Raw genomic sequence first — 21,891 nt, 5'->3', positions numbered from 1 at the left:
CTGCATCATTTATAATATTTCTTTTATATTAATGTGACATATTTTACAATAAGCCAGTGTGGCAAAAATGGAAAATAAGGAAATGGAGATTGCCTTCTATATTAGAAAGTAGAAGTGTTGCGTAGTTACACGGCAGGTGGCACAACGCCAAAATAGTAGTGTAAACCCCACACTGAGAAGGGTCTGATTTTCATTCTAAATTGCTCTTTTCCATGGGTTGCATCTATCTTTAATATCAGACACAACCTACTGACTATAGGAGCATTGTGTTCTGTGATAAAAGGTCATTTTTTCTTATTTATCTTAGAAACTAGTGATTTGAATTAAAAGGTTTCGATTTGCTTGCTATTGCTACATAATTTGATAGCAGCATGATGTAGGGATAGATACCCTGATTGCAATGATGTATCACTTTGTTTACTGGGTGCAACAGTTCTGATAGAATCCTTGTTTTCTCTGATGCAGAGCTCGGAATGCTGAGCTCTGTATAATTCCTCCCACATCGCTGATTGGCAGCTTTCTGTGTATAACCTCTCCCACATCGCTGATTGGCAGCTTTGTATATAACCCCTCCCACATCACTGATTGGCAGCTTTCTGTGTATAACCCCTCCCACATCACTGATTGGCAGCTTTCTGTGTATAACCCCTCCCATATCGCTGATTGGCAGCTTTCTGTTTATAACCCCTCCCATATCGCTGATTGGCAGCTTTCTGTGTATAACCTCTCCCACATCGCTGATTGGCAGCTTTGTATATAACCCCTCCCACATCACTGATTGGAAGCTTTCTGTGTATAACCCCTCCCACATCACTGGCAGCTTTCTGTGTATAACCCCTCCCACATCACTGATTGGCAGCTTTCTGTGTATAACCCCTCCCACATCACTGATTGGCAGCTTTCTGTGTATAACCCCTCCCACATCACTGATTGGCAGCTTTCTGTGTATAACCCCTCCCACATCACTGATTGGCAGCTTTCTGTGTATAACCCCTCCCACATCACTGATAGCTTTCTGTGTATAACCCCTCCCATATCGCTGATTGGCAGCTTTCTGTTTATAACCCCTCCCATATCGCTGATTGGCAGCTTTCTGTTTATAACCCCTCCCACATCGCTGATTGGCAGCTTTCTGTGTATAACCCCTCCCACACCACTGATTGGAAGCGTTTTGTGTATATTGACAGAAAGCTGCTCTTCAGTAGTGGAGGTGTGGTTGGACCAGGAGGCACGAGACACCAAGTCCTCTCGTGAAAACCTCTTGCTAATAAAACACTGATTTTATTGAAACAAAAGCACACAACCCAGTAAGTGACACATCGCTGGAATCAGACTCCTCCTACAACATGGTGCTCTGAGATTACCAAAAACGTGTTAACAGATTTTCTTTAAAGAGGAATTATAATTGCCCTCATCGATTTTCAGTATACAGAATTTTTTGCGTGAAACTAAAAGAATTAGTTTTTGTTGAAATCGAGTGGAAAACATAAGGGGTTGATCTCTGATTATGTTCATCTTTGGCAAATAGTTCAGTGAATAGCCACCTGATTAGCCAAGTGGGTAAGGTTGCTCCAGACCTCTTCTCCTACTGCTGACGGTGGACAGCTGGGAAGTTTCTGCTGCAGCCAGTTATCTCACAGCCACACACAAGACAGCGAGGAGGAAGACCTGGCTGAGCTCGTGAGACACAAAAGTGAAAATGACCTACAGAAATCTTCTAACTGTAAAAGGGAATCAAAGAGAAACTGGAGATTTAGGGAAGAAGCATTGGATAATTTATACCTTTCTCCACTTTTTCGATGTATGCCCAATTTAAAAAAAAATCAAAAGGACATTCTGAATTAGTGATGGGTTAAAAGATAAAATGATTGCGTATCTACCAAAAATGACCATCTGTGGTGATGCCCTCACCTTGTTTCATGAATAGCGAACTGCTGGAAACATTCGTAAATTTTTACCATTCACGATAACCATTGACTTTATTAGAAATGGTCCTCCAGAACCCATGGAAAGTTGTTTTTTTTTTTTTTTGAGCGATTCTCCTTTTTATGTTTTTCTTGACATGTATTTCTCCATGTACAATGAAACCACTTGGCATTACAATGGTCCAAGTTTGTGGACTTTCATAGACACCATCGGTTGAGTCCTCGGAGTAGTAGCTGGCCGGTGGAGCAGGCTGGCAAAAATAGTCAGTTCGCTGGATCCGAACCGGGAGGACAGACAAGGGAAAATATTGAAAATCTGAAAAATAGTCGGTAAACAAGGCAAAGTCAAAATGAGAACCAAGTTGGTTGTGGTGCTGTCCCGTTGGCCAAAGTGGTGAGCTGGTTACTCCAACTTGGCAACAAACGCCCATACTCCCGGAATGGGTAGCACTATAGGTTACAGCCACCATTGACTGTAAGGGGTACTTGTTCTGTCCATGAAAATCACTGATAGAACATTTATGTGATTCATGGATGTCTGAAGGAGGCCGTAGTTTTAAAGGCATCTTTTGGCTGTCCCTGCTTTTGGTGGTCCACCTGCTGTTACTGTGAAGAGTCAACTTTGCTGTCCCGAATATACCGATCCTGTTGAAGGCACTGTTAACGGCTCACGTGGATGACATGACACTATTATTTTGGTAACAGTCCAAACGATAGCCAACCTTCACATCGTCCTAAAATAATTGCTTTATTGATCCAGTAGTATAAAAGGCACAAAAAAATGGTTGAACACAACAGCACAAAAATTAAAAAAAGGCAGAAAAGAAACATCCCAAGCAACATGTTTCAGACCTACAAGGTCCTTTGTCAGGCCATGTTCTCGCTCTCTCCTTCTGAGGGAGAAAAGCTGCAGCTGCATCCCCTCAAAAACAAAGGAGGCGATTCATCAAAGGTTTTACGCCAATTTTTACGCAAATTTTCACCAATGTCGGCACAATGTGGAAGTGAGCAGAAACTTTGCGACTATGTCAGTCTTGATGAATCGACCCCGGAAAGTTTTTCCAACGTTTTGATAAAGTCTTTGCTCAGATGACATGCTCTCTAGTGTCAAGTTTGGGGATCAAGTTTGAGGATCCACCTCGAGTGACGTGCACTCTTTCCCACCAAACATTTTTCAAAACCTCTTCAGGAAAAAAATAAAAAGCTCAAAAGCTTTAAAATGTGAACAGCAAATTGGATTCGGTGTGGAAATGAAGAGTTTTTCAAGTGTTTTTCATGAGTTTTTTTTAAATGGTATGGGCACATGGAGGATTTTTTTTTTTAGAAGTTTTTTGAGCAGAAACTGTCTATGTTCACATGTTGTCTTTTTTCGGCAGATTCCTCCACGGAAACCATCTGTATAAACCAGAAAATGCTCAAAACAACAAACTTAAGCATTTCTACGTAAAAACGACTGGCTGTGCTCATGATCAGGCTTTCGAACATCTATGAACCACTTTGGATTTCTAAAACCTTCTGTACTTTACAAGTCAATGGAAAAGCTCAACAGATAATTGGGAGGCGACCTCGTGGTTTTTTTTGGCCAGTTTTACCATAGTTTTTGCTTTAAAACTCTAGCGGTTTCTTCATTATTCAATTGAGTGAAAAAGAAAATGCCTGTTAAAAAAAAAAAAACAAAAAAAAAAAAACAGTAAAAAATATTTCACAAAAACCCTCCAAAAAAACAGCTTGCTGTCAAATCCTTTAGGAAAACACTCAAGAAACGATGGAGGTTTTTTTTTTTTTTTTTTTTTTTTTTAATCTTGAAGAACCTTGGGTAGGCCTTAGTTAAAAAAAAATAAAATAAAAAAAATCATGTGCACATAACCACTGCCTGGAAACTTTCCAAATTGTCCTAAAAACCTCAAAAACCTGCAGTTTCCGCTCAGTTTCTGCTGCAAAAACATCTTAAAAAGCTTAATGTTTTAGGAGACTTTTGGAGCAAAGCTGCTACAAAAAAATACCCAAAGAAACTCACGTTTTTTAATTAAAAAAAACTTGTATTCCATGTGGTTTTAGGAATGAGGCATCGGAGGTTTCACTGCATTTGAGAACAATGTAAAATTTGGGAAATGACTAAATATTGATATAGAGCTGAATATGAGAAATCTGCATCCTAGGGGAATGAAACCTTGGCTGGTTCTCAATTTTTCTTTGGAGAAATGTTGCCTCCTACTGGTCAGTTTGATATTACACACGTGCAAAAGTAACTCATGGATTGTGAGCTAATAAAATGAATGTAATCTAATTGCTCTAATTACTTTTTTCTCTACTGTTCTTGTGTGCGGTGAGTGGTCTCATCTTTTTAAAGGGATACAATTGAAAAACAAGCAAGCTACTTATTAGAAATACTTTCTGATGTCAAGAGCATAGGGATTTTTAATTTTATTTTATTCATTTTTTTTTTTTTTTTTTTACTCCCTTATATAGCGCCGTTAATTCCACAGGACTTTATCGGCACTATCCCCATTGGGGCTCACAATTTGGATTCTGTGTCAGTATACCTTTTGAATGTGGGAGGAAATTAGAGAACCTGGAGGAAACCCAAACAAACACGGGGAGAACATACAAACTCCTTGCAGATGTTGTCCTTGGTGGGATTTGAACCCAGGACTCTAGAGATTCCAGGAAACAGTGCTAGCCACTGAACCACTACTCTGTTGCCCAAGTTACTGCAATTTGTAAGCAGTGGCTGATCTCCTAGGTAAGGAGTGCAGCGCTTACAAGCTTGTTGCTATAGAGCTTGCGAGCGCTGCTCTAAAGCTGGCTAGAAGTCTGAATCTGGACCCTGGGCTCCCAGGACGGCCTGCAGTGTTTGAGAGGGCACAGTGCCGGCCGTGGCACAGTTGCGCCATTAAAGTGTCAATCATCAGGAGCGCGCTGTTCCCCAACAAGCAAGAGGCTGGGAAGTGGTGTACTCCTGATGAACTAAGATGATACCACTTTTTAATATGTTTTTTTGACTTAACGCATTTTCCCCTTTCTCCTGTCTCAAGCATTGGGCTAGTTCTAAATAACCAGTCCCCGTATCTATCCCAGGCTGTATGCCAACTACCGGGAAAAGGTTATGGCATAGTCTCATGGCATGTACTGAGACAAGAGCATAAAGACTGGAGATGGCATTTACCTTCCTTTTTGTTTTTGTTGTATTTTTATTGTTTTTTTTTTTGCTATTTTGTCACATACTTTGTAAACCTGTTTATAATGTGCTTTTTTTTAATCTATGATTTTATTTTTTTTCTTACAGACCGTTCTCCTTTATCTGGGTACATACAGAATTGTGGCTCAGGGTGGTGAGTATAAGTTTACTGTCTGCGTTGTGCGTTTATCATGGAATTTTTGTATTTTTTGCAATTAGACAGATTTCTCCGCTTTGGTTTCTTGATGGGAATCTGTCAGCAGAACATTGCCTTTTATTTATATTAGGTTTTTATGCTAAATATATATTTTTTTAAAAGAACTCAAAGTTCTGATTTGTATTTTTTCTTTTTTTTTCTTTTTTCAGGACACTTTTTTTTCTTTTTTTCTCTTTTGTTGCTCGCTTATGTTTATCACACCAAATGCAATGTTCATTAATTTGCTAAAAAAGTTAGAAAGTTTTATTTTTTTTCCAGTCGCTTATCATTTTTTTGTGAAGTAGGACCTCCATCAATCAGTGGACAGAAAACTTATACAACCCCTGGCAAAAATGATGGAATCACCGGCCTTGGAGGATGTTCATTCAGTTGTTTAATGTTGTAGAAAAAAAGCAGATCACAAACATGGCACAAAGCTACAGTCATTTCAAATGGCAACTTTCTGGCTTTAAGAAACACTAAAAGAATTCAAGAACAAAAAATGTGGTAGTCAGTACTGGTTACTTTTTTTTAACCAACATAGGGGAAAAATTATGGAATCACTCAATTCTGAGGAAAAAATTATGGAATCATGAAAAACAAAAAAAACAAAAAACCGTCCAAAACATCACTAGTATTTTGTTGCACCACCTCTGGCTTTCTAACAGCTTGCAGTCTCTGAGGCCTGGACTTAATGAGTGTCACACAAGACTCTTCATCAATCTGGCTCCAACTTTCTGAGATTGCTGTTACCAGATCAGCTTTGCAGGTTGGAGCCTTGTCATCGACCATTTTCTTCAACTTCCACCAAAGATTTTCAGTTGGATTGAGATCCGGACTATTTGCAGGCCATGACATTGACCTTATGTGTCTTTTTTCCAGGAATGTTTTCACAGTTTTTCCTCTATGGCAGGATGCATTATCATCTTGGAAAATGATCTCATCATCGCCAAACTTCCTTTCAATTGATGGGATAAGAAAAGTGCCCAAAATATCAACATAAACTTGTGCATTTATTGAAGATGTAATGACAGCCATCTCCCCAGTGCCTTTACCTGACATGCAGCCCCATATCATCAATGACTGTGGAAATTTGCATGTTCTCTTCAGGCAGTCATCTTTATAAATCTAATTGGAACGGCACCGAACAAAAGTTCCAGCATCATCACCTTGCCCAATGCAGATTCGCGATTCATCGCTGAATATGACTTTCATCCAGTCATGCACAGTCCACCATTGCTTTTCCTTAGTCCATTGTAACCTTGTTTTTTTCTGTTGGGTGTTAATGATGGCTTTCATTTAGCTTTTCTGTATGTAAATCCCATTTCCTTTAGGCGGTTTCTTACAGTTCGGTCACAGACGTTGACTCCAGTTTCCACTCATTTATTCCTCATTTGTTTTGTTGTGCATTTCCTGTTTTGAAGACATATTGCTTGAAGTTTCTGGTCTTGATGCTTTGATGTCTTCCTTGGTCTACCAGTATGTTTGCCTTTAACAACCTTCCCGTGTTGTTTGTATTTGGTCCAGATTTTAGACTCAGCCAACTGTGAACAACCAACATCTTTTGCAACATTGTGTGATGATTTACCCTCTTTTAAGAGTTTGATAATCCTCTCTTTTGTTTCAATTGACATCTCTCATGTTGGAGCCATGATTCATGTCCGTCTACTTGGTGCAACAGCTCTACAAGGTGTGATCACTCCATTTTAGATGCAGAATAACGAGCAGATCTAATTTGATGCCGGTGTTAGTTTTGGGTATGAAAATTTACAGGGAGATTCCATAATTTTTTCCTCAGAATTGAGTGATTCCATAAGTTTTCCCCTATGCTTGGTTAAAAAAAGGAACCATTACTGACTACCACACTTTTTGTTCTTGATTTCTTTTAGTGTTTCTTAAAGCCAGAAAGTTGCCATTTGAAATGACTTTAGTTTGGTGCCATGTCTGTGATCTGCTTTTTTTTCTACAAAATTAAACAACTGAATGAACATCCTCCAAGGCCGGTGATTCCATAATTTTTGCCAGGGGTTGTAGGACTGTTAAATTGAAGGCATGATAGCAGCAGCATAATCAGATTCTCCCAAAGTTCTCAACATTATACAGTCCTCCAATGAATTTCTGCGAAATTTCATTAACTCCTTACCAACACATGACATACTTGGTATATCATATGCCGACTCCCTCACTTTGATGCTCGCAGGCAAGCAGAGAACACATCTTTGCCGGCAGATGATGGCCGCTATAATCCGCCATCATCTGCCTCTAAGAGCGGCAGATAGATCGGAGCTCTGAATCCAGCCAGCTGCAGGGGGGGGCACACCGTTTTAAACGTCCATTGGCTTGACCATGACGTGATCACGGTATGCCGATGTGTTGCTATGACCACCAGGGGTCTGCTAAAGACCCCAGAGACTATCATGATGGTACTCCGGTAAAAGCCAACACGTGCCCGACTTTCATAGGAGACCATGTATTTGGATTTGATGTGTATAGTACAAATGATCAGACGATCGCACGTACAAGTCCGCTAAAATAATTTAATACAGTGAATAGTTTACAAAAAAATAAAAAGTTCAACTTGCCTCCCTTTTTGTCTAGTAAAAAGTAAGAAATGATAATAATAAAAAATACACGTATTTAGTATCGCTGCGCTCGGAAAAGTCTGTACTATCAAAATATCAAATAAATTAATCCAATTGGAAAACCACCGCAACAACAAAAGCAGTAAAAAGAGGCGATCAAAACATCATATCTACTTCAAAATGATATCAATAAAAACATCAGCTCAGTCACAAAAATTTTTAAAAATTTTTAAGCTGATCATCATGAGTAGAGAAGCCCCCCTCCCATCAACATTTTTTTCTTCTTAATATATAGCAGTCATCATATTATACAGCACTGTGTATTTACAATTGCTCAGTTTGCCCTTCTGCCCAGCTAATTCTTCTCTTTTTTCATTAGGTCTATGACATTACGTGATTAAAAACTGAGTAGCTGAATCCTTCTAAGCTCTATGTAGAAACAGGAGGTCAATTTTCCCTGTATGAGTCATGATTAACTGCAAAAGTCTCTGGCAGGGGGACAGGAGGAAACAGCTGGGTCAGGAGGTGAATGATAAATGCAAGGACAAGTGACTTCCAGTTTCTACACAGAGCAGAGAAAAGAGAAGAATTATCTGGGTAGAAAGGTAAAATGAGCAATTGTAAGTGCATAGCTATCTATAATAGATGATGGCAATATATAAAGAAGATAATAACTTTGATCGGAGTGACTGTTTAAGCCTAGAAGAAAGATCAGGGAAGACAGGGCTATATTAACTCCATGCTGACCCAAGTTGCAGTAATCTTAGAACAATTCCACAGCTGGCGGAAGCATGTCTAAACAAGATGGCTTTGCAGGTAATTGGACTGTTCCAGCTTCTAAAGGGAACAATTCTGATTTCACATTGTTAAAAAAAAATATTTATATGTTAATTTACCGTAATTCATATGTTATTATTTATCTTTTCTCACTTTTAGCCCCACTTGACGTTACGAATGTGAATGCAGTTAGCGTCACTAAAGACTCCTTCACGGTTTCATGGACCAACTCTACCAGTGCGAATATTACCGAGTACAGAGTCGTTGTCAATAATGGGACGTCAAACATAATAAATCAGACTTCAGCGTCTCCATATACAGCAAATGGTTTATTACCTGGAGTCAATTATACAATAACAATCTATGCCATCGACAACACTGGCACCAGCAGCCCTGGAAGCACCAAGTCTGTAACAACATGTAAGTGGAGTATTTCAGTAGTTGGTGGCACATGACTGCCCGCTGGATCTGATCATAGACTGGAATCCTGACAGTGTGCTTAGTGCACAGTGCCAAGATTAGTCAATCTACGGTCACAAAGAGTGACTGCAGAAATTTAGGTCAAGCAGTGAAAAGCCCTTTATTTTATTAAAGGTAAATCCACCTCATAAAAAAACAAATATCAAAAATCTTTTTTCTATAGAAGTTAATCTGAAGAAATACATTTGCCATCCTCAATTATGGAGCTCGTCAAACACTTGGTTTCTTTACATCGTGGTCTGTGTTTATGTGCATTTGCATAGATTATATACAGAGACAAATTTGTTATACAAGGTTGTAGTCCAAAATGTCAGTAATACAGGACCTTATTCATCATATAGTACTGACGGATGGATTTATTAAGACTTTTCTCCATTGTGTTATGGCTCTCATCTAATTTCCGCAACTCCCCTGAGTATTCCTTTTACTGTATTTTGTAAATCCTCCATACGGTTCCATAGATAAATGGCTATTTATTTAGAACTAACCTTTATGGTCTTTATTAATGAAATATCGTTCACAGGATCCTCATGGGCGTGTCTTTAGGCTGCTGTGCATAATTACCCTTTGAACCACACCCCCTTTTAAAGACCATAAAATTAGTACTAAACAAAGAGGTCCGTATCTCTGGAACCGTATGGCAAATGAAAAAAATTAAAAAAATGTTTAGGACAAAAGAAAAGGTTTTGCATGCCGGAGTTTTTCTTTTTTTTTCATTCTAAAACTAAGCGACAGATGAAAACCAGACAGATCCCATGTAAATCCACAGGACCCCTCTGCTTCCACCCACAGGACCCCTCTGCGTCCCCACCTCTCATATGTTGTGCATCAGTAATGCAACCACTGCAGCCAATCATAACCACTTGCTTACATTCAGAGGCTGGGAATGATGCACAGGTCTAAGACTTCTCACAGCTGAGCGTTTGCTACAATTGTCACACATGATTTTCTAGACATGGACATAAGTGTACAACTTTTTTTTTTCTGCTCAGTGCATCAGGGCGGGTAAAAAGTCTACAGTCCAGCCTGTTACTTCAAGAGAATCTGTCTCCACGTTATTGCCATTTAAGAGCAGCATAGTGTAGGGACGGAGACCCTGATTCCAGCGATGTGACACTTACTGTGCTGCATGCTTTAGTTTTGATAAAATGCCTGTTTTATCATCAGAAGATTATCACTAGAGGACTAGTAAACCTTCAGCCATGTAGTCCTCTGTATTCATGAGCTCTGTATAATCCCACCCCCACCACTGATTGGCTGCTTTCTGAGCACACTGTCCATAGGCAGAAAGCGGCCAATCAGTGGTGTGGGCGGGGTTATAAGGAGCTCAGCATTTAGAGAACTGCTAGATCTGCAGCAGATAAAGAGATTTTCATGAAAAAGAAGCCTGGTAAGTGATATATTGCTGGAATCAGGCCCTCTGCTCCTACATCATGCTGCTCTCAGATGGAATAATAAAAACCTAGTGACCGATTACTTTTAAGAAAATTATAAGCATTGGATACAGCTGTGATCTACTTGGTCCCTTAAAAGCAGGACTCCTGCAGCCCCCAGCAGACCGCATTGAGTAAAATAGGATCCTCTATGTTTACAGATTTTGGAGAAAATACTGGATAAAGAGTGTCCAATGGTGATGTGAACAGAAAATGTTTCAGTGCACAGACAGGAGCCTCTTCCAGCAGTTTTTTCATACATGTATGTAGGCTCGGACTGGCCCATAGGGTAGAAGGGAATCCCCCGGTGGGCCCCGGTGCAGATCTGGGCCCCCAAACCCAACTGTATGGACAGTACTTGGCATAATTCATTTGATTCACTCTCTACAGAAAAAAACAGCATCTCCCCATTCATTAACCAAACTATCCAGTTTATTATTATAGAGATATTGGTAAATTTGTGAACAAGGGAAGTGTAATATTTGTGCGCAGATGAAAGTGGGCCCTCAAAGTCAATGTTACTGTGCGCAGGTGAAAGTGGGCCCTCAAAGTCAATGTTACTGTGTGCAGGTGAAAGTGGGCTCTCAAAGTCAATGTTACTGTGCGCAGGTGAAAGTAGACTCTCAAAGTCAATGTTACTGTGTGCAGGTGAAAGTGGGCCCTCAAAGTCAATGTTACTGTGCGCAGGTAAAAGTGGGCCCTCAAAGTCAATGTTACTGTGTGCAGGTGAAAGTGGGCGCTCAAAGTCAATGTTACTGTGCGCAGGTGAAAGTGGGCTCTCAAAGTCAATGTTACTGTGCGCAGGTGAAAGTGGGCCCTCAAAGTCAATGTTACTGTGCGCAGGTAAAAGTGGGCCCTCAAAGTCAATGTTACTGTGTGCAGGTGAAAGTGGGCGCTCAAAGTCAATGTTACTGTGTGCAGGTGAAAGTGGGCCCTCAAAGTCAATGTTACTGTGCGCAGGTGAAAGTGGGCCCTCAAAGTCAATGTTACTGTGCGCAGGTGAAAGTGGGCTCTCAAAGTCAATGTTACTGTGCGCAGGTAAAAGTGGGCCCTCAAAGTCAATGTTACTGTGTGCAGGTGAAAGTAGACTCTCAAAGTCAATGTTACTGTGTGCAGGTGAAAGTGGGCGCTCAAAGTCAATGTTACTGTGTGCAGGTGAAAGTGGGCGCTCAAAGTCAATGTTACTGTGCGCAGGTGAAAGTGGGCGCTCAAAGTCAGTGTTACTGTGTGCAGGTGAAAGTGGGCGCTCAAAGTCAGTGTTACTGGTGGGCCCTCAAAGTCAGTGTTACTGGTGGACCCTTGGCACCCCAGTCCAACACTGCATATATGACTTAATATGATGCAAATTATAGTAGCGTTGTACAAACTGCACTGATATGTTCCCTATGCTACAGCTACTACTGATGATAATAACCTTGTCCTTATGCGTATAGATGATCTGATAACCTGATGTGTCCCCTTTTGTTCCCCTTAGTGCCCTCCAGTGTCTCTGATTTCCAGGTCACTGCTGTAGGAACGAATGAAATGAATCTCAGCTGGACCATCCCTGGTGATATTAATAAAGACACCTATCGGTACTTCGTAATCACACAACCGGGCGATATCAATTCTACCAGTACCACCAACGCCATTCATATAACGGGACTCTCGCCGGGGACCAATTACACTTTCACCATCTTCACTTTGACCCAAAATGGAGTAAAAAGCCAAACATCTCAGCAGACAACAAATACAACAAGTAAGTTATTTGTAAGATTCTGCATCACATTATCTGTAAAAGTGCAGTTCCACCATAGTTTCCGGCATACAGTTTATTGCCTGGATTTATCACGACTGGAGTTGTTCTCGCCAGTCTTAATGTGGTTGAAGTCCGATGTCCCTGATTCATTAAGATGCACTCACTTCTTCATGAACCAGCAGTGTCTGAGCAGTGGCGTGTGCCTAGGTGCACCTTCCCACAAATCCTACTCCAGTCAGTGACTGGAATAAGATGTCATGAATTAGATGAGCTGTGGTGTTGCGCCTTCCCATCCTACCAATTTTTAGCGAAAACGGCATGCAAATGCCAAAGTCATAACATTCTTTACGCAAAAATATTTGTGAGTTTTCAAAGAGATCTACTCCAGAGTTTTTGTGTAATTGCTTTGATGATTTAGGTTCTATAACCATAAAGGTAAATTAACAATGTAACCTTCTCCAATTGTGCTATTAACATAAATACATAAACCAGGGATTGAGTGATTTTTTTTTTTTTTTCTTGACACATTGTACTTTATGTTGCTGGTAAATTCAGGGCTATGTGGTTATTTATGAAAATATCTCAAATTTGCAAAAAAAAATAGCAATTTTCAAACTTTTATTATAACCTTAAACCAGATAGTCATACCATACTAGTTATTAAATAATATTCACCATAGGTCTACCTTTCATTGGCACCATGTCTTAGATGTAATTTTTTAGGATGTTTGGATGATCTAAAGGCTGAATGAGAATTTTAAATCAATAGGTATTTAACGAACTAGTATAACATTGAGCCATAAGAATGCAAAATCTAATTTTTTTTTTCCATAAAATGTTCTTTCAAGCTTTTCAGTTTCACGAAAAGTAATAGGAGAAAAAAACATCCGTTTCCTTCCATAAAAAAAAATATTTAGGTATAGTTCTCCAAGACAAAAAACAGATGCGTATAATTTGGGAATCATTCTGAGATTAAGAATTTTATTAGCACAAACATATACTTGGTAAATAAGAACAGTTAAAAGTACGCCGTATACTGGCAGGGTATAGTCACAATAGATGAAAATACACCTATGGATTAATAACCACCACAATTCCAGCATGTAAAAAATTAATGCCTAATGCTGTACAGTTCCAGAGACATGGCCATTTTTATTAGTTTATGGTTAGTTTTGTGGTTTTTACAAGAGGGCCTGGCCGCAGGATCCTCTGGGGCGTGTCTTTAAGCTGCTCTGCCCTTTTATAGTGGTCTATTAGGTTATCTGTTAATTCTTATGACCTAGACTGCTGTATTATGTGTTCATTTCATACATTCTGCGACTGTGGTGGTTATGACAGTCCGTCCAACTACGATGACCCTCGTGTAAATATTGTACTGCTTTACGTACGGATTATATACATTATATACAATGAAGAACTGTGATTTGCAATGAAAAATCTGACTATTTTTTAATTTTTATTGTGTCTCCTCCAAGAACCCTCAGCTATCACAACCTTGGTAGTCGTTTCTACATCCGAGAATTCTGTGATCCTCAAGTGGAATTCCTCCTCTGACCCCAGTAGCTCCGCTTATACCTATACTGTAGAGGGTGGACGTACCAGTGAGTCAGGTATAAAGGCAAACACCGCAGAGATAAAGAACCTGGACCCAGGAACAACCTACAACTTCACAGTCTTTGCAGTTACCCCCAATGGTGTTTCCAGCGCTGCATCTAACGTTGCGAGTGCGACAACACGTAAGTTCATGGCTATATATCTTAACACTTTTTCTAGACATGGTTTGGTTCAGGTGATCACCTAATCAGAAGCACATTAAGTAGAATGAGGTGTACTCTGGCTGGAATTCAGCTGACACCGGAATGGAATGGCTGTCAGACATGTAGAGAAGCGGATTTTTATAAAACTGTATGAAAATTTTTTCATGCAAATTTTGAAGTTAGAATCCAATCAAAACTGGTCCACGTGAACATATCCTAAAAGCTCAATATAAATATACAAGTAGAGGGCTGTAGTGCTGTTTGAGACAGTCCCGAAAATATAGTCTGCATCCATCAGAAAATAGTTGAATATACCTTCAATATTCCATAAATTTCTCAGAAGGTAGCTCAGTATAACAAGTGGTTTAATCTCGGGGGAGGGGCAGGGATTTTGAACTAGGCGCAGATGGCAGGGAATGTGTGAGGAGACAGTATGGTCATGGTGGCTAGGAATGCGTGAAGAGGCAGTATGGGAAGGGGGACTGGGAATATGTGAGGAGACAGTATTATCAGGAGGGGACTTGGAATTGTGATTATACATTATGGGCTGCAGGGGCTAGGAAAATATATGAGGAGACCGTATGAGCAAGGGCGTTGGGAATGTGTGGGAAAAAAACAATATGGGCAAAATGGTTGATGGAAAAAAAATGAAGAAATCTAATGGGAGGTGGGGCTGAGAATGTGTGAGGAGACTGGGTGGAATGGGTGGGCAGAATGTGTGATGAGATAGTATGGGCAAGTGGGGCTGGTAATGTGTAAGGAGACAGTAAGGGGGCTCTGGAGAATGTGATGAGACAGTATGGGTGTGGAGGAGGATGTGCTATGAGATAGTACTGGGAGGAGAAATGTGTATGTTGGTAAAATATAAAGACTGAGTAGTATGAGGGGCAGTATCAAGATGGAACAGCCATTGGGATAGTGTGCGGGCACAGTTTGGAGGGGACAGTAGGTAGAAGGGAGCCAGTGTAAGGAAAGAGCACAGTATAGTGATTGGAGAATAGGAGAAACACAGTGTGAGGGAAGAGTGTGAAGAGGGAGCCAGTATGGAAAGGAGAGGGTCAGTGTGGAATCCTTGTAACACAAGAGGAATAGTGTAAGGGTTATATTCCGTGTAGGGAGCACAGTGAGAGGCAATTATTCAGGGCTACAGGGTAGGGCATACTTTTTTTTATAAAGGTTAACTATAGGAACAAGCTGTGGTTGTGAAAACTCATCATGGCATCTGGACAAAATGGAGAAGAAAAGAATGAGAATGACTCCAATCAAAGAACACATCACCTATAAGGTACCTGGGTGTAAATGTTTATTTGTGATAATAACTATGTCCTATCCATACTGTGGTTCTTCTATGGTCCTCAGTCTGATGATGGCTGGAAACAGCAACTTCTGCTGTTTCCTTACCATTGTTAAGAACATGCTGTAAGTTGTAGATTTATGTGATACACTTGTATATGGAGCTGACCTGACATTGCAATTTATCGCTGTACTAACCTTGGTGCTAATTCCTGTACTCATACTGTTTCTGGAGCTGTATTAATTTACTGATGGCGGTTCTTGTGATGCTTTTATGTTTTGATGTTGGTTTTGGTCCTGAATTACTGTACTGATGGTGTTTCTGATGCTGTACTAATGGTGGTTCTGGTGATGCATTCATGTACTGATGGTGGTTTGGTGATGTATTTCTGTGCTAATGGTGGTTTGGTGTTGTATTTCTGTACTAATGGTGGTTCTGGTGATGTATTTCTGTACTAATGGTGGTTCTGGTGATGTATTTCTGTACTAATGGTGGTTTGGTGATGCATTCATGTACTGATGGTGGTTTGGTGATGTATTTCTGTGCTAATGGTGGTTTGGTAATGTATTTCAGTACTAGTGGTGGTTTGGTGATGTATTTCTGTGCTAATGGTGGTTTGGTGATGTATTTTTGTGCTAATGGTGGTTTGGTGATGTATTTCTGTACTAATGGTGGTTCTGGTGATGTATTTCTGTACTAATGGTGTCTCTGGTGATATTTTCATGTACTGCTAATGGTTCTGATCTTGCACACATGTAACAATCCATAACTTGTCAAAATTATATATGGCTGTATTAATAAGGTATTGTGTCATTTAACAAGGATAATTACACCTGTATTTGTTAGGAGCATTGATTCTAAAGGTCAACACTGTAGCCTGACAAATCCTAGCATTGTGTTATTGTCAGGATTCGGTTCTGCTTGCTAGTTCCAGTGGTCATTACATGACCATTCGTGATTATTTTTTTAATCTTTATTTTTTTGTCCTCTCAAAAGATTAAAACCTGTAATCGTACAATTGCCTACACTATATACGTCAATATCGTAGTATTACTGTATATAGTGAAAATCCAGGTCTTCTTTTGAAGCTCAGCATGTTGCTGAGCTTCAAAGGAGGAGTAAGATGGTGGTGACAGATGCCTTCAGCATGAGCCCAGCTGTCATGGTAATGGGATCTGGGGCACTGCCATCAGTTTTTATTTCAATCCGAGAAAAACTCATAAAACTCTGACCAAACTCTGATAGTAAAAACTGACGCTAATCAAACTCTGATGACACTGATCAAAAACGCATGAAACTTGGACCAATATTGACGTGTATGCAAAAACACTGAAGTCTAAATGAAACCTAGAGACAGATCAGAGCTATCGCTCTCTGCGATGTGTGGAGAGAGCTCAGTTCCTGAGTACACCACTGCAGACACGTACATGTACATGATATTGCATGAAGGGGTTAAAGCGTAGGTCTTCTACTTTTACATTAGTGACCTATCCCAAAGATAGGCCAACACTCCATGTCCAACACTCCGCACCATCACCATTTAGCTGTTCTCGGTGCTGGTTGTGATGAAATGTTAGCAATGTCAACTGTGTAGTGCCCGCTGCCGGGTGCTGCAGATCTTCCCTTTATTCCAATGAAAAGAATATGTCGCCAATATAAAAGGAGTTAAAACTCTTTGACTATTTTGTCCACATCTTCCGACCACAAATAGCAGTCCATCCCTCTTTTTGTACTCCAGACCATCTTAGAACAGGTGAGACTGTAATTCCCTGGTTCAATAAATACCACAGTTCAAGGATAAATCCTTTGGTGTAAATATCTATAGATACTGTAGATATTCACACAGTGGTGCTTGAAAAGATGTGAACCCTTTAGAATTCTCCACATTTCTGCATAAATTTTACCTAAATTTACTTTTAGATTTTCACAAAAGTCCTAAAAGTAGTTGAAGAGAATAAAATCAGACAAATTAATAAAAAAAATATTCGTTTTTATTAAATGAGGAAATCCAATATCACACCTGTGAGTGGAAAAAATATGTGAACCTTATGTTTCCAGTAATTGATTATTAGTCCTGCACATCAGCTTGGAGGAATTTTAGCTTATTCTTCCATGTAAAACAGCTTCAACTCTGTAATGTTGGTGTGTTTTCTCCCATGTACTGATTTCTTCAGGTCCACTCCTTACACAACATTCCTCTCATAGACAAATGACATATCATTTGCCTTTTTAGAATTTGCTCTTAAAATTCTGAATTCACTGTTACATCAATGATGACAAGCAGTTTCGCTATAGATGCAGCAAAACAAGACCAAACCATTACACTACCACCCTGTTTCATGCATGGCATGAGGTTTTTTATTGAAATGCATTGTTTTTTCTTTCTCCAAAGAGAGAGGCCTTTAGTTGCTTAAAGGTTACCTTGGGTTCCTTTGTGACTTGCAGAATATTATAAGCCTTGTTCTTGGAGTGAATATTTTGACCACTCTTAAGGTGGGTAAAAATGGTCTTGAATATCCTCCATTCATACACAATCACACTGTGCATTGTGTACAAATGATTTTCTAACCTTTTCCAGCTTGATGAGCATAAACCATTTTTTTTATTTTGACAACTTCTGAAATTATCTTTGTTCATTCTATTATACGCTTCCATAAAAGCGTTGTGCAGCACAGAAGTTGAAAGAACTCGGTTACTTAAATAATTTTTTTTAAAAAGCTGTCCAATCACTATTGAGTCTAATTCCACCTTCAAATTTTAAGGTAACCTTAAAGGTTCACAGAATTTTGCCACTCAGACATATAGTATTAGATCATTTTCCTAATTTGAAAAATAACAGTCTAATATTTTTACATTTGTTTTGTGTGGTTCTCTTTGTCTGGACTTGTGTGAAAATCTGATGTACCCGTATTTTTCGGACTATGAGGCACTGGACCATAAGATGCACCCCAAATTTGAAAATTGCAGAAAAAAAGATTTTTATAAGATGGGGGTCCGTCTTATTGAATTTAAGGTATCTTACCTGAGGGCTGGCGGTGACAGAGAAGGGTCACAGGAGGCATGGTGGCAGCAGAGGTGCGGTGATGCTGAGGCGTGGTGGGCGGTACGGCGTGAACCTGAGCAGGGTCCTTTCCTGCTTAGGTGGGCGATGCCGTGACCTGGTGTCCATCGTGGGGGTTGCGGCAGTAGTTTGGCGGCGGCAGAGATGCGGTCACCTCCTCAGGTGAGGTGACTGCGGCCCGGTATCCAAGGCGAGCAGCAGAGCCAGGTTAATCACCGATTTCTCGGTGGCATTGGCCATCTTCCTGAGGCCGCGTGTGTGCAGACTGAGTGCTCTGCTTCCCTTGGCTTCAGAAAAATGGCCATGGGAAGCAGTGTGTGTGCAGATGGAGATCGCAGTGGCCATTTTCCTGAAGCCGAGATCTCAATCTGCGAACCTCGGCTTCAGGAAAATGGCCACCGCGATCTCAATCTGCGCACGCATGGCCTCCTGCAGCCATTTTTCTGAATCCCCAGGAAGCAGAAAACTCAATCTGCGCACGCGCGGCCTCAGTAAGATGGCTGCAGGTACAGAGAAAGCCATGATTCACCCGGCTCTGCTGCACGCCTTGGAAACCGGGCCGTGGCATCACCTCACCTGTGGAAGGGGCCCTGATCAGGTGCACGCCATACCGCTCACTGCGCCTCAGAATCCCCGCACCTCTGCCACCGCTACACCACTGCTGCAACCAACCGGTAAGCCTGCATTCGAACTATAAGACGCACCCCCCATTTTCCTCACAATGTATTTGGAGAAAAGGTGCGTCTTATAGTCTGAAAAATACAGTAGCAATTACAGCAAATTTAAGTAGAAATTCAATTTTAAATATTTTTGTATCCACTGGCTAACACGGTCTGAAGATGTATATCTTACCTGTAGAAATATGGAAAATTCTGGAGGGCTTACAAGCTTTCAAGCGCCATTGTGTGTATGTGCACGCCACTAAGTAAATCGGGCACATCTACAAATGTTGTGCACCAGGACTGGTGTGAAAATGCCAAAATTTGCACATTTTTTTGCAATCTCCAAAAAATGTGCCATTTTTTTATGTCTGCTTTACGCCAAAAAACTGATGAAAAGCCTTTGATGTATAGTTTCATAAAGTTTTCAAGAGTCATTGTATCAAACGTTTTAAATTTACACCTAAGATTATGATAAATTGATTTTTCTACTGAAACTTTCTGCAAAGAGAAAAAAAAGGGGGCTCGTAATTTACAATTTTTGGTATTTATCTTCCAAGTGCCCTCCACTGTCACAAACGTACAGATAACAATTGTGTCGGACACATCCGTGAACCTCACATGGACACCGTCCTCTGACCAGAATAATAGCTCATACACCTATACTGTGAAATATGGGTCTAATAATAAGACTGATATAAAGGCAAGCACCGTAGGGATAACCGGCCTATTCCCGGGAACAGATTACAGCTTCACCGTCTATGCCGTCACCAGTAATGGAATTACCAGCAAACCATCTACTGCTGCCAACACAACAACACGTAAGTTCATATCTATGTGTTATATTGTTTTTCTAGCTGCAATTTTGAAGGTTTAATCTGTAATTATGGTAAAACCGTATCGAATTCCCTCATCCATTGGTTCTTTGGAAGACTTAGGTTGGGTTGTATTGGAAATATGGATCAATTTGTAGAGATTAATCATTGTTACTGTGCACAAACAAGGAAAAGGAGAATAAAAGATACAAAGCTTTAAATGCTCCTAGAGACAAAGCTAGAAGCTCCCAACCATGTAGGCACAGAAGTGCTTGTTTGACATGAAAATGACACTGCGTAAAAGTTCCTCAAGAATTGCCTCGTTTCCTCTTGGACATTAAAGGCATGTTCACAAATTAAATTAATAAGAAGTGTCTTCAAATGAGAATCTGCGACATCCAAATAAAAAAAACTGTATGTGATCATACTCTAAAACCTCTTAAAATAAAACCCTATGTGTGAACATATTAATAGAGTGCTAATTGGGGAAAGTAGGAGCCCTGGAAGTAGAATCTGTACTGTAGGAGTCCTGGAAGTAGAACCTGTACTGTAGGAATCCTGGAAGTAGAACCTGTACTGTAGGAGTCCTGGAAGTAGAACCTGTACTGCAGGAGTCCTGGAAGTAGAACCTGTACTGCAGGAGTCCTGGATGTAGAACCTGTACTAGTGTAGGAGGCCTGGAAGTAGAACCTGTACTGTAGGAGTCCTGGAAGTAGAACCTGTACTGCAGGAGTCCTGGATGTAGAACCTGTACTAGTGTAGGAGGCCTGGAAGTAGAACCTGTACTGCAGGAGTCCTGGAAGTAGAACCTGTACTGCAGGAGTCCTGGATGTAGAACCTGTACTAGTGTAGGAGCCCTGCAAGTAGAACCTGTACTGTAGGAGTCCTGGAAGTAGAACCTGTACTGCAGGAGTCCTGGAAGTAGAACCTGTACTGCAGGAGTCCTGGAAGTAGAACCTGTACTAGTGTAGGAGCCCTGGAAGTAGAACCTGTACTGTATGAGTCCTGGAAGTAGAACCTGTACTGTATGAGTCCTGGAAGTAGAACCTGTACTGTAGGAGTCCTGGATGTAGAACCTGTACTGTAAGAGTCCTGGAAGTAGAACCTGTACTGTAGGAGTCCTGGAAGTAGAACCTGTACTGCAGGAGTCCTGGAAGTAGAACCTGTACTGCAGGAGTCCTGGAAGTAGAACCTGTACTGCAGGAGTCCTGGAAGTAGAACCTGTACTGTAGGAGTCCTGGATGTAGAACCTGTACTGTAGGAGTCATTGAAGAAGAGCCTGTACTGTAATTTTTGCACATACCTTTGATATGTCATACATTTCTCAGACGGTATTACCCTTTCAATTTATTGTAACCCCTGGATGTGGTTTAATATAACAATGTTGTTTTTGGACTTTAAAAGTTTGTGCACCCTGTGCTCTAGCAGTACAGCAGTCCAGAGCCAATCTCCAGATTTCTCTCTACACTACAATGTTCTTCCTATCAGGGCCCTGTAGCACACTTTACTTAAAGGATTGCTCCTCTACTTTTAAACTGATGACCTATGCCAAAGATAGGTCAACAATATCAGAATAGTGGGGTCAACCCTCGGGGTCCAACATTAGACAACCCCACTGATCATCCATTCTCAGAGGGATGGTAGCAGCTGTTGCGCTGAACAGTATAGTTTAACCCTCCCGAATTCTCCACATTGTTTAATTAATTTGACCTAAAATGGCATAAAGTTTTCACAAAAGTCCTAAAGCGTACAAATCAAACAAATGAATAAAAATGTACAGTATATTAAACTGTTATTGTTTAAATGAGGAAAATGGTCCAATATCACACACAGTTCTGTGAAAGTGTTTGCCCCTTCCTGATTTCCTATTATTTTGTATGTTTGTCACACTTTCTGATCATCAGCCAAATTTAAATATTAGATAAAGATAACACAAGCAAACATAAATTTCAGTTTTCATATGAAGGTCTTTTATAATTAAAGGAAAAAGAAATCCA

The 21,891-nt window shown here is 40.3% G+C and overlaps 1 protein-coding gene across 3 annotated transcripts in view; it reads left to right on the top strand.

Annotated features, from left to right (window-relative positions):
• Positions 1-21,891, top strand: part of PTPRH (protein tyrosine phosphatase receptor type H) — a 167,415-nt gene that overhangs the window by 89,097 nt on the left and 56,427 nt on the right. For 2 of the 3 annotated variants that reach the window (XM_069740843.1, XM_069740842.1), the window contains exons 2-5: positions 5,212-5,257; positions 8,818-9,078; positions 12,046-12,309; positions 13,784-14,044. In XM_069740843.1, the coding sequence (XP_069596944.1) occupies positions 5,212-5,257; positions 8,818-9,078; positions 12,046-12,309; positions 13,784-14,044 (832 nt within the window). Of the gene's footprint in view, positions 1-5,211; positions 5,258-8,817; positions 9,079-12,045; positions 12,310-13,783; positions 14,045-19,639; positions 19,901-21,891 lie in introns of all 3 variants that reach the window. The other variant, XM_069740841.1, reaches the window with a different exon arrangement.

The sequence above is a fragment of the Ranitomeya imitator genome, chromosome 10 (assembly GCF_032444005.1).
Source record: "Ranitomeya imitator isolate aRanImi1 chromosome 10, aRanImi1.pri, whole genome shotgun sequence".
NCBI classification, from domain to species: domain Eukaryota; kingdom Metazoa; phylum Chordata; class Amphibia; order Anura; family Dendrobatidae; genus Ranitomeya; species Ranitomeya imitator.
This window is presented reverse-complemented; position numbering and strand designations above follow the sequence as displayed.